General features: G+C 56.0%; 2 protein-coding genes across 2 annotated transcripts in view; one reads left to right on the forward strand and one right to left on the reverse strand.

Moving 5' to 3' along the window:
• The window catches only part of LOC137345903 (uncharacterized), a 270,894-nt gene extending 264,724 nt beyond the window's left edge, over positions 1 to 6,170 (reverse strand). Inside the window, exon 1 of the mRNA XM_068009144.1 lies at positions 5,992 to 6,170. Within this exon, the coding sequence (XP_067865245.1) occupies positions 5,992 to 6,034 (43 nt within the window). The 5' untranslated portion in view covers positions 6,035 to 6,170. The remainder of the gene's footprint in view (positions 1 to 5,991) is intronic.
• A 1,092-nt stretch (positions 6,171 to 7,262) lies between these two features.
• The window catches only part of LOC137345904 (carcinoembryonic antigen-related cell adhesion molecule 21-like), a 276,795-nt gene continuing 271,179 nt past the window's right edge, over positions 7,263 to 12,878 (forward strand). The window contains exon 1 of the mRNA XM_068009146.1: positions 7,263 to 7,400. Coding sequence (XP_067865247.1) covers positions 7,340 to 7,400 — 61 coding nt within the window. The 5' untranslated portion in view covers positions 7,263 to 7,339. The remainder of the gene's footprint in view (positions 7,401 to 12,878) is intronic.

The following is a 12,878-nucleotide window of genomic DNA, read 5'->3' on the forward strand; positions in this document are numbered from 1 at the left end:
CTGGGTTGAATCCTGACCCTGACACTGGCACTCACGCTGGCTTTAACCCTGATGCTGACCCTGGGCTTTAACCCCAACACTGACCCTGGGCTTTAACCCCGGCACTGACCCTGGGTTGAATCCTAACACTGACCCCGGGTTGAATCCTGACCCTGACTTGAATCCTGACACTGATCCTGACCCCGGGTTGAATCCTGGCCCTGACCCCGGGTTGAATCCTGGCCCTGACCCTGGGTTGAATCCCGACACTGATCCTGTCCCTGACCTTGGGTTGAATCCTGACCCTGACCCTGGGTTGAATCCTGACACTGATCCTGGGTTGAATCCTGACACTGATCCTGTCCCTGACCTTGGGTTGAATCCTGACCCTGACCCTGGGTTGAAACCTGACACTGATCCTGGGTTGAATCCTGACACTGATCCTGACCCTGGGTAAAATCCTGGCCCTGACCTTGGGTTGAATCCTGACCCTGACACTGACTCTGGCACTCACGCTGGCTTTAACCCCGACGCTGACCCTGGGCTTTAACCCCGACACTGACCCTGGGCTTTAACCCCGGCACGGACCCTGGGCTTTAACCCTGACCCTGGGCTTAACCCCGACACGGACCCTGGGCTTAACCCCGACACGGACCCTGGATTTAACCCTGACACTGATCCTGGATTTAACCCTGACACTGACCCTGGATTCAGCCCCGACACTGACCCTGGGATTAGCCCCAACACCGACCCTGGCTTTAACCCTGACCCTAGATTTAACCCCGACACTGACGCTGGGTTTAACCCCGGCCCTGGCTTGAACACCGGCCCTGGCTTGAACACCGGCCCTGGGATTAACCCTGACCCTGACTTTAATCAAGACCCTGACCCTGGATTTAACCAAGACCCTGACCCTGGGTTTAACCGTGTCCCTGACCCTGGGTTTAACCGTGTCCCTGACCCTGGGTTTAATCATGACCCTGACCCTGACCTTGGGTTTAACCATGACCCTGACCCTGGGTTTAATCATGACCCTGACCCTGGGTTTAACCATGTCCCTGACCCTGGATTTAACCCTGACCCTGAGTTTAACACGGACCCTGGCTTTAACCCTGACCCTGACCCTGGGTTTAATCAAGACCCTGACCCTGGGTTTAACCATGTCCCTGACCCTGGGTTTAATCATGACCCTGACCCTGTGTTTAACCATGACCCTGACCCTGGATTTAACCCTGACCCTGAGTTTAACACGGACCCTGGCTTTAACCCTGACCCTGACCCTGGGTTTAACCATGACCATGACCCTGGGTTTAATCAAGACCCTGACCCTGGGTTTAACTGTGACCCTGACCCTGACTTTAACCATGATCCTGACACTGGGTTTAACCATGTCCCTGACCCTGGGTTTAACCATGACCCTGACCCTGTGTTTAACCATGACCCTGACCCTGTGTTTAACCATGTCCCTGACCCTGTGTTTAACCATGTCCCTGACCCTGTGTTTAACCATGACCCTGACCCTGTGTTTAACCATGTCCCTGACCCTGGATTTAACCCTGACCCTGAGTTTAACACGGACCCTGGCTTTAACCCTGACCATGACCCTGGGTTTAATCAAGACCCTGACCCTGGGTTTAACTGTGACCCTGACCCTGACTTTAACCATGATCCTGACACTGGGTTTAACCATGACACTGACCCTGGGTTTAACCATGACCCTGACCTTGGGTTTGTCCCTGACCCTGGGTTTAACCATGTCCCTGACCCTGGGTTTAACCATGTCCCTGACTCTGACCCTGGGTTGAATCCAGACCCTGACCCTGGGTTGAATCCTGACACTGAGCTGACCCTGGGTTGAATCCTGACCATGACCCTGACACTGACCCTGGGCATGACCACGACACTCACGCTGGCTTTAACCCTGCGCTGACCCTGGCCTTTAACCCTGACACTGACAATGGGCTTTAACCCTGACCCTGGATTTAACCCCGAAACTGACCCTGGGTTTAACCCCGACCCTGGGTTTAAGACTGACCCTGGCTTTAACTCTGACCTTTCTTTAACCCTGACATTAACCCGGACCCTGGGTTTAACACGGACCCTGGGTTTAACACGGACCCTGGGTTGAACACGGACCCTGACCCTGGGTTTAATCAATATCCTGACCCTGGGTTTAACCATGACCCTGACCCTGGGTTTAACCATGACCCTGACCCTGGGTTTAACCATGAACCTGACCCTGGGTTATACCATGACCCTGACCCTGGGTTTTACCATGTCCCTGACCCTGGGTTTTACCATGTCCCTGACCCTGGGTTTTACCATGTCCCTGACACCGGTTTATCCCTGGCCCTGTGCTGAATAATGACCCTGATACTGACTCTGGGTTGAATCCTGACCCTGGCCCTGGGTTGAATCCTGACCCTGGCCCTGGACTGAATCATGACCCTGACACTGACCCTGGGTTGAATCCTGACACTGATGCTGTTGAATCCTGACCCTGGGTTCAATCCTGACCCTGGCCCTGGGTTCAATCCTGACCCTGGGTTGAATCCTGGCCCTGACCTTGGGTTGAATCCTGACCCTGACACTGACCCTGGCACACGCTGGCTTTAACCCTGACGCTGACCCTGGGCTTTAACCCCGGCGCTGACCCTGGGCTTTAACCCCGGCACTGACCCTGGGCTTTAACCCCGGCACTGACCCTGGGCTGTAACCCCGGCACTGACCCTGGGCTTTAACCCCGGCACTGACCCTGGGCTTTAACCCCGGCACTGACGCTGGCTTTAACCCCGGCACTGACCCTGAGCTTAACCCCGACAATGACCCTGAGCTTAACCCCGACAATGACATGGTTTTGTGCAGGGAAGGTCATGTCTTACCAACTTAATAGAATTCTTTGATGAGGGAAGGGCTGTAGATGTCATATACATGGACTTCAGTAAGGCATTTGATAAGGTTTCCCATGGTAGGCTGATGGAGAAAGTGAAGTCGCATGGGGTCCAGGGTGTACTAGCTAGATGGATAAAGAACTGGCTGGGCAACAGGAGACAGAGAGTAGCAGTGGAAGGGAGTTTCTCAAAGTGGAGACGTGTGACCAGTGGTGTTCCACAGGGATCCGTGCTGGGACCACTGTTGTTTGTGATATACATAAATGATTTGGAGGAAAGTATAGGTGGTCTGATTAGCAAGTTTGCAGACGACACTAAGATTGGTGGAGTAGCAGATAGTGAAGGGGACTGTCAGAGAATACAGCAGAATATAGATAGATTGGAGAGTTGGGCAGAGAAATGGCAGATGGAGTTCAATCAGGGCAAATGCGAGGTGATGCATTTTGGAAGATCCAATTCAAGAGTGAACTATACAGTAAATGGAAAAGTCCTGGGGAAAATTGATGTCCAGAGAGATTTGGGTGTTCAGGTCCATTGTTCCCTGAAGGTGGCAACGCAGGTCAATAGAGTGGTCAAGAAGGCATACGGCATGCTTTCCTTCATCGGACGGGGTATTGAGTACAAGAGTTGGCAGGTCATGTTACAGTTGTATAGGACTTTGGTTCGGCCACATTTGGAATACTGCGTGCAGTTCTGGTCGCCACATTACCAAAAGGATGTGGATACTTTGGAGAGGGTGCAGAGGAGGTTCACCAGGATGTTGCCTGGTATGGAGGGCGCTAGCTATGAAGAGAGGTTGAGTAGATTAGGATTATTTTCATTAGAAAGGCGGAGGTTGAGGGGGGACCTGATTGAGGTGTACAAAATCATGAGAGGTATAGACAGGGTGGATAGCAAGAAGCTTTTTCCCAGAGTGGGGGATTCAAATACTAGGGGTCACGAGTTTAAAGTGAGAGGGGAAAAGTTTAGGGGGGATATGCGTGGAAAGTTCATTACGCAGAGGGTGGTGGGTGCCTGGAACGCGTTGCCAGCGGAGGTGGTAGACGCGGGCACGATAGCGTCTTTTAAGATGTATCTAGACAGATACATGAATGGGCAGGAAGCAAAGAGATACAGACCCTTAGAAAATAGGCGACATGTTTAGGTAGAGGATCTGGATCGGCACAGGCTTGGAGGGCCGAAGGGCCTGTTCCTGTGCTGTAATTTTCTTTGTTATTTTCTTTTGTTATGACCCTGGGCTTAACCCTGACATGGACCCTGGGCTTTAACCACGACATGGACCCTGGGCTTAACCCTGACATGGACCCTGGGCTTTAACCCAGACACGGACCCTGGGCTTTAACCACGACATGGACCCTGGGCTTTAACCCCGACATGGACCCTGGGCTTTAACCCCGACCCTGATCCTGGGATTAACCCGGACACTGACCCTGGATTTAGCCCCGACACTGACCCTGGGATTAGCCCCGACACTGACCCTGGGCTTGACACTGGCCCGGACCCGAGGTTTGAAACTGGCCCTGGGTTTAACGCTGATGCTGAGTTTAATCAAGACACAGACCCTGGGCTTGACCCCGACACTGACCCTGGTTTTAACCCCGGCACTGACACTGGCTTTAACACTGACCCTGGATTTAACCCCGACATTGACCCTGGGTTTAACACTGACCCTGGGTTTAACCCTGACCCTGAATTTATCCCCGACATTGACCCTGGGTTTAACCCTGACCCTGGATTTAACCTGGACATTGACCCTGGGTTTAACCCTGACCCTGGGTTTAACCCTGACCCTGGATTTAACCCCGACATTGACCCTGGGTTTAACCCTGACCCTGGATTTAACCCCGACATTGACCCTGGGTTTAACACTGACCCTGGGTTTAACCCTGACCCTGGGTTTAACCCCGACATTGACCCTGGATTTAACCCCGACATTGACCCTGGATTTAACCCTGACCCTGGGTTTAACTCTGACCCTGGGTTTAACCCCGACATTGACCCTGGGTTTAACCCTGACCCTGGGTTTAACTCTGACCCTGGATTTAACCCCGACATTGACCCTGGGTTTAACTCTGACCCTGGATTTAACCCCGACATTGACCCTGGGTTTAACCCTGACCCTGGATTTAACCCCGACATTGACCCTGGGTTTAACACTGACCCTGGGTTTAACCCTGACCCTGGGTTTAACTCTGACCCTGGATTTAACCCCGACATTGACCCTGGGTTTAACCCTGACCCTGGATTTAACCCCGACATTGACCCTGGGTTTAACACTGACCCTGGGTTTAACCCTGACCCTGGATTTAACCCCGACATTGACCCTGGATTTAACCCCGACATTGACCCTGGGTTTAACTCTGACCCTGGGTTTAACCCCGACATTGACCCTGGGTTTAACTCTGACCCTGGATTTAACCCCGACATTGACCCTGGGTTTAACCCTGACCCTGGGTTTAACTCTGACCCTGGGTTTAACCCCGACATTGACCCTGGGTTTAACTCTGACCCTGGATTTAACCCCGACATTGACCCTGGGTTTAACCCTGACCCTGGATTTAACCCCGACATTGACCCTGGGTTTAACACTGACCCTGGGTTTAACCCTGACCCTGGGTTTAACCCTGACCCTGGATTTAACCCCGACATTGACCCTGGGTTTAACCCTGACCCTGGATTTAACCCCGACATTGACCATGGGTTTAACCCCGACCCTGGATTTAACCCCGACATTGACCATGGGTTTAACACTGACCCTGGATTTAACCCCGACATTGACCCTGGATTTAACCCTGACATTGACCCTGGGTTTAACCCTGACCCTGGATTTAACCCCGACATTGACCATGGGTTTAACACTGACCCTGGATTTAACCCCGACATTGACCCTGGATTTAACCCCGACATTGACCCTGGGTTTAACTCTGACCCTGGATTTAACCCCGACATTGACCCTGGGTTTAACCCTGACCCTGGGTTTAACTCTGACCCTGGGTTTAACCCCGACATTGACCCTGGGTTTAACTCTGACCCTGGATTTAACCCCGACATTGACCCTGGGTTTAACCCTGACCCTGGGATTTGATGCTCCTTTCCCCCGAGCCCTTGTTCGACTCCTTACCCTGTGATATGAAGGCGATGGTGAAGCAGCTGCTAATCCTCATACTCCCGGCTCGGCCTCTGGCCGCCTTGTCCCACAGGCCGGGCCGGAAGGGCCTGTCCAGTCTCCGGGGCAACAGCACGGGGTCACGACCCGACACGATACATGCCGCGGACCCGCCTCTGTCACCCACCTCACCCTGTCGCCGCCCCTCTCTCTGACCCCGCCCCTCTCTCCAGCCCCGCCCCTATTCCCACTCCCCGGCCCCGACCCCTCTGCCCGCCCCCGCCCCGCCCCCTCTCTCTGGCCCCGCCTCCTCAACCCGGCCCCGGCCCCGCCCCCGCCCCTATCTCTGGCCCCGCCTCGCCGCCTCAACCCGGCCCCGCCCCCGCCCTGCCCCGCCCCCTCTCTCTGGCCCCGCCTCGCCGCCTCATCCCGGCCCCGCCCCCGCCCCCTCTCTCTGGCCCCGCCCCCCTCTCTGGCCCCGCCCCGCCCCTCTATCTGGCTCCGCCTCGCCGCCGCCCCCTCACCCCGGCCCCGCCCCGCCCCCTCTCTCTGGCCCCGCCTCGCCGCCTCATTCCCGGCCCCGCCCCCTCCCACTGGCCCCGCCCCCGCCCCCGCCCCTCTCTCTGGCCTCGCCTCGCCGCCGCCCCCTCATCCCGGCCCCGCCCCTCTCTCTGGCCTCGCCTCGCCGCCGCCCCCTCATCCCGGCCCCGCCCCCTCCCTCTGGCCCCGCCCCCGCCCCTCTCTGGCCTCGCCTCGCCGCCGCCCCCTCATCCCGGCCCCGCCCCCGACCCTTCTCTCTGGCCCCGCCCCCGCCCCTCTCTCTCTGGCCCCGCCTCGCCGCCGCCCCCTCATCCCGCCCCCGCTCCCGCCCCCGCCCCCGCCTCCTCTCTCTGGCCCCGCCTCGCCGCCTCATCCCGGCCCCGCCCCCGCCCCCGCCCCCTCTCTCTGGCCCCGCCCCTCTCTATGGCCCCGCCCCCGCCCCGGCCCCGCCCCTCTCTCTGGCCCCGCCTCGCCGCCGCCCCCTCATCCCGGCCCCGCCCCCGCCCCCGACCCTTCTCTCTGGCCCCGCCCCCGCCCCTCTCTCTCTGGCCCCGCCTCGCCGCCGCCCCCTCCTCCCGCCCCCGCTCCCGCCCCCGCCTCCTCTCTCTGGCCCCGCCCCCGCCCCCGGCCCCGCCCCTCTCTCTGGCCCCGCCTCGCCGCCGCCCCCTCATCCCGGCCCCGCCCCTTCACGACTGCCCCGGCCCCGGCCCCGCCCCCACTCCTGGGCCCAGTTGGTTTCCCTGGTGACGGCCTTCTGTTGGTCGACCTTCTTGCTGCTGTTATTCACTTTCTCTGGTGGAAACAGTTGGAATCGTCTCCGGCCATGAGGGAGCGCAGAATCCATGGGCCTCCTGTGTTTCTATCCCTGTTCTCTGCTTGCATGGGTGAGGACTCTGACCTGGGCCAGAGCGGGTCAACCAAGGGCCAGAGCGGGTCAACCAAGGGCCAGAGCGGGTCAACCAGGGGCCAGAGCGGGTCAACCAAGGGCCAGAGCGGGTCAACCAGGGGCCAGAGCGGGTCAACAGGGGCCAGAGCGGGTCAGCCAGGGGCCAGAGCGGGTCAACCAGGGGCCAGAGCGGGTCAACCAGGGGCCAGAGCGGGTCAGCCAGGGGCCAGAGCGGGTCAACCAGGGGCCAGAGCGGGTCAGCCAGGGGCCAGAGCGGGTCAGCCAGGGGCCAGAGCGGGTCAGCCAGGGGCCAGAGCGGGTCAACCAGGGGCCAGAGCGGGTCAACCAAGGGCCAGAGCGGGTCAACCAGGGGCCAGAGCGGGTCAACCAGGGGCCAGAGCGGGTCAACCAAGGGCCAGAGCGGGTCAACCAAGGGCCAGAGCGGGTCAACCAAGGGCCAGAGCGGGTCAACCAAGGGCCAGAGCGGGTCAGCCAGGGGCCAGAGCGGGTCAACAGGGGCCAGAGCGGGTCAACCAGGGGCCAGAGCGGGTCAGCCAGGGGCCAGAGCGGGTCAGCCAGGGGCCAGAGCGGGTCAGCCAGGGGCCAGAGCGGGTCAACCAGGGGCCAGAGCGGGTCAGCCAGGGGCCAGAGCGGGTCAGCCAGGGGCCAGAGCGGGTCAGCCAGGGGCCAGAGCGGGTCAGCCAGGGGCCAGAGCGGGTCAGCCAGGGGCCAGAGCGGGTCAACCAGGGGCCAGAGCGGGTCAACCAGGGGCCAGAGCGGGTCAACCAGGGGCCAGAGCGGGTCAGCCAAGGGCCAGAGCGGGTCAGCCAGGGGCCAGAGCGGGTCAACCAGGGGCCAGAGCGGGTCAGCCAAGGGCCAGAGCGGGTCAGCCAGGGGCCAGAGCGGGTCAGCCAGGGGCCAGAGCGGGTCAGCCAGGGGCCAGAGCGGGTCAACCAAGGGCCAGAGCGGGTCAACAGGGGCCAGAGCGGGTCAACCAAGGGCCAGAGCGGGTCAGCCAGGGGCCAGAGCGGGTCAACCAGGGGCCAGAGCGGGTCAACCAGGTGCCAGAGCGGGTCAACCAAGGGCCAGAGCGGGTCAACCAAGGGCCAGAGCGGGTCAGCCAGGGGCCAGAGCGGGTCAGCCAGGGGCCAGAGCGGGTCAGCCAGGGGCCAGAGCGGGTCAGCCAGGGGCCAGAGCGGGTCAGCCAGGGGCCAGAGCGGGTCAACCAGGGACCAGAGCGGGTCAGCCAGGGGCCAGAGCGGGTCAACCAAGGGCCAGAGCGGGTCAGCCAGGGGCCAGAGCGGGTCAGCCAGGGGCCAGAGCGGGTCAGCCAAGGGCCAGAGCGGGTCAGCCAAGGGCCAGAGCGGGTCAGCCAGGGGCCAGAGCGGGTCAACCAAGGGCCAGAGCGGGTCAACCAAGGGCCAGAGCAGGTCAGCCAGGGGCCAGAGCGGGTCAACCAGGGGCCAGAGCGGGTCAACCAAGGGCCAGAGCGGGTCAGCCAGGGGCCAGAGCGGGTCAGCCAGGGGCCAGAGCGGGTCAGCCAGGGGCCAGAGCGGGTCAACCAGGGGCCAGAGCGGGTCAACCAGGGGCCAGAGCGGGTCAGCCAAGGGCCAGAGCGGGTCAGCCAGGGGCCAGAGCAGGTCAACCAGGGGAGAGTGGGTCAACCAGGGCCGACCCTCAGAGTGGGTCAACAGGGCCCGGACTTCAGAGCGGATCAACCAGGGCCCAGAGCGGGACCAGCAGGGGCCAGACCTCATCACGGGTCAACCAGGGCCCGGACTTCAGAGCGGGTCAAGCAGGGGCCAACCCTCAGAGTGGATCACCCAGGGGCCAAACCTCAGAGAGGGTCAACCAGGGGCCAAACCTCAGAGCAGGTCAAACAGAGGCCAAACCTAGAGCAGGTCAACCAGGGGCCAAACCTCAGAGTTGGTCAAACAGGGGCCAGAGCAGGTCAACCAGGGGTCAAACCTGGAGCGGGTCAACCAGGGCCCGGACTTCAGAGCAGGTCAACCAGGGCCCATACTGGGTCAACCAGGGGCCAAACCTCAGAGCAGGTCAAACAGAGGCCAAACCTCAGAGCGGGTCAACCAGGGCCGACCCTGAGAGTGGGTCAACCAGGGCCCAGACTGGGTCACCCAGGGGCCAAACCTCAGAGTGGATCACCCAGGGGCCAAACCTCAGAGAGGGTCAACCAGGGGCCAAACCTCAGAGTGGATCACCTAGGGGCCAAACCTCAGAGATGGTCAACTAAGAGCCAAGCCTCAGAGTGGGTCAACCAGGGGCCAAACCTCAGAGCAGGTCAACCAGGGCCCAGACTGGGTCAACCAGGGGCCAAAATACAGAGTGGGTCAACTAGGGCCCAGACCTCAGAGCGGGACAACCAGGGCCCAGGCCTCAGCGTGGGTCAACCAGGGGCCAGAGCGGGTCAATCTGAATGTAAGCTTGCAAAAAATTTAATAATGGACTGTAAAAGCTTCTATAGGTACCTAAAAAGGAAACGTTTGGCTCAGACAAACGTGGGTCCATTACAGGCAGAGTCAGGAGAATTTATAATGGGGAATAGAGAAATGGCAGAGAAGCTAAATGATTACTCTGTGTCTGTCTTCACTGGGGAAGATACAAGAAATCTCCCAGAATTAGAGATCCAAGGGATTAGGAGGAATGAGGAATTGAAGGAAATTAGTATGAAGAATATGGTTGTGTTGGAGAAATTAATGGGACTGAAGGTTGATAAATCCCCAGGACCTGATATTCTACATCCCAGAGTGTTGAAAGAGGTAGCGATGGAAATAGTGGATGCATTGGTGATCATCTTCCAAAATTCTGTAGATTCTGGAATGGTTCCTGCAGATTGGAAGGTTTCAAATGTCACCCCACTATTTAAGAAGGGAGGAAGAGAGAAAACAGGGAATTACAGATCTGTTAGTCTTACATCAGTCATTGGGAAAATGCTAGAATCTATTCTCAAGGATGTGATAAATGAATACTTGGATAATAATGATCTGATCGAGCATAGTCAACATGGATTTATGAATAGGAAATCGTGGTTGAAAACCTGTTGGAGTTTTTTGAGGATGTTACTAACAGAATTGAGAAAGGGGAGTCGGTGGACATGGTATACCTGGAATTTTAAAAGGCCTTTGATAAAGTCCCCCACAGGAGGTTGGTTAGCAAAATTAAACACATGGGAGAGGAGGTAATATACTGGTATGGATTAAGGATTGGTTAACAGGCAGAAAACAGAGAGTAGGAATAAGCGGGTCATTCTCGCATTGGCAGGCTGTGACTAGTGGGGTGCCGCATGAATCAGTACTTGGGCCCAGCCATTCACAATATATATCAATGATTTGAATGTGGGGACCAAATGTAGTATTTCCAAGTTTGCGGATGACACAAAACTAGGTGGGAATATGTGTTGTGACAAAGATGCAAAGCGGCTTCAAGTGAATGGGCAGGAACATGGCAGATGGAATATAATGTGGAAAAACGTGAGGTTATCCACTTTGGTAGGAGGAATAGATGTGCAGAGTATTTCTTAAATGGTAAGAGATTAGAAAGTGTAGATGTGCAAAGGGACCTGGGTGTCCTTGTCAATAGGTCACTGAAAGCTAACATGCTGGTGCAGCAAACAATTAAGAATGCTCATGGTATTTTCGCATTTATTGCAAGAGGATTATATTGCTTCAATTCTATAAATCCTTGGTTAGACCGCACCTGGAGTACCGTGTGCAGTTTTGGTCCCCTTACCTTAGGAAGAATATTATTGCCATAGAGGGAGTGCAACGAAGGTTCACCAGACTTGTTCCCGGGATGGCGGGACTGTACTATGAAGAGAGATTGGGGAACTGGGGCTGTATTCTCTAGAGTTTTGAAGAATAAGGCGGCGCAGTGGTTAGCACCGCAGCCTCACAGCTCCAGCGAACCGGGTTCAATTCCCGGTACTGCCTGTGGGGAGTTTGCAAGTTCTCCCTGTGTCTGCGTGGCTTTCCTCCGGGTGCTCCGGTTTCCTCCCACAGCCAAAAGACTTGCAGGTTGATCGGTAAATTGGCCATTATAAATTGTCCCTAGTATAGGTAGGTGGTAGGGAAATATAGGGACAGGTGAGGATGTGGTAGGAATATGGGATTAGTGTAGGATTAGTATAAATGGGTGGTTAATGGTCGGCACAGACTCGGTGAGCCGTAGGGCCTGTTTCAGTGCTGTATCTCTAAAAATCAAAAATGAGAGGTGATCTCATTGAAACCTAACTTAATACTTAAAGTAGATAGACAGGGTGGATGCAGGTAAGATGTTTCTCCTGGTTGGGCAGTCTAGAACCAGGGGACACAATTTCAAAATAAGGGGGAAGCCACTTCGGACAGAGATGAGGAGAAATTTCTTTACTCAGAGTGTTGTGAATCTTTGGAATTCTCTACCCCAGAGGGCTGTGGAAGCTCAGTCATTGAGTATGTTTAAAGCAGAGATTGACAGATTTCTAAATACCAATGACATAAGGGGAGATGAGGATAGTGTGGGAAAAAGGCATTGTAGTGGATGATCAGCCATGATTGTATTGAATGGCAGAGCAGGCTCGATGGGCTGAATGGCCTACCCTTGCTCCTATGTTTCTATGTTCCTAAGGAAAAAGCATTTAATTGCGCAAAGTTGAGTGGCAGGTCAGATGATTGGTCAGAGTATAAAGAACGACAGAGAGTGACTAAAAGTTTAATCAGAAGAAAGAAATTAAAGTATGAGAGGAAGCTAGCTAGAAATGTAAAAATGGACAGCAAGAGTTTCTACAGGTATTTATAAAGGAAAAGAGTAAGTAAAGTGAATGTGTAGAGAGTGAGAATGGGAAATTAATAGTAGATAATAAGGAAATCTCAGATGAAATGAACAAATATCTTGCTTCTGTCTTCACTATGGAGGATATAAAAAAACATTCCAGTAATAGCTGTAAATCAGGAGGTGGAAGGAAGAGAGGAACTTGGTGAAATTACAATCACCAGGGAAGTGGTACTGAGCAAACTGATGGAGCTGTGGGCTGACATGTCCCCGGGTTCTGATGGACTTTATCCTCGGGTCTTAAAAGAGCTGGCGAATGAGGTAGCAGGTGCCTTGGTGTTAATTTTTCAAAATTCGCTCAATTCTGGAAAGGTTCCATCAGCCTGGAAAGTAGCAAATATAATCCCACTATTCAAGAAGGGTGGGAGGCAGAAAACAGATAACTTTCGGCCAGTTAGCTTGACGTCTGGCGTGGGGACGGTGATAGAATCAATCATTAAGGAGCCTGTAGCTAGGCACTTAGAAAAACTCAAGGTAATCGGGAATCGTCAGCATGGTTTTGTGACATCGAAATCATGTATAACCAATTTATTAGCGTTATTTGATGGAGTAGCATGTGCTGTGGATAAAGGGGAGCCTGTTGACATTGTTATGACTTGGTGAGAAAGGTGTCATAGAGTTATACAGCACAGAAAACGGCCCTTCGGCCCAT

The sequence above is a fragment of the Heterodontus francisci genome, chromosome 29 (assembly GCF_036365525.1).
Source record: "Heterodontus francisci isolate sHetFra1 chromosome 29, sHetFra1.hap1, whole genome shotgun sequence".
In the NCBI taxonomy this organism is placed as follows: Eukaryota; Metazoa; Chordata; class Chondrichthyes; order Heterodontiformes; family Heterodontidae; genus Heterodontus; species Heterodontus francisci.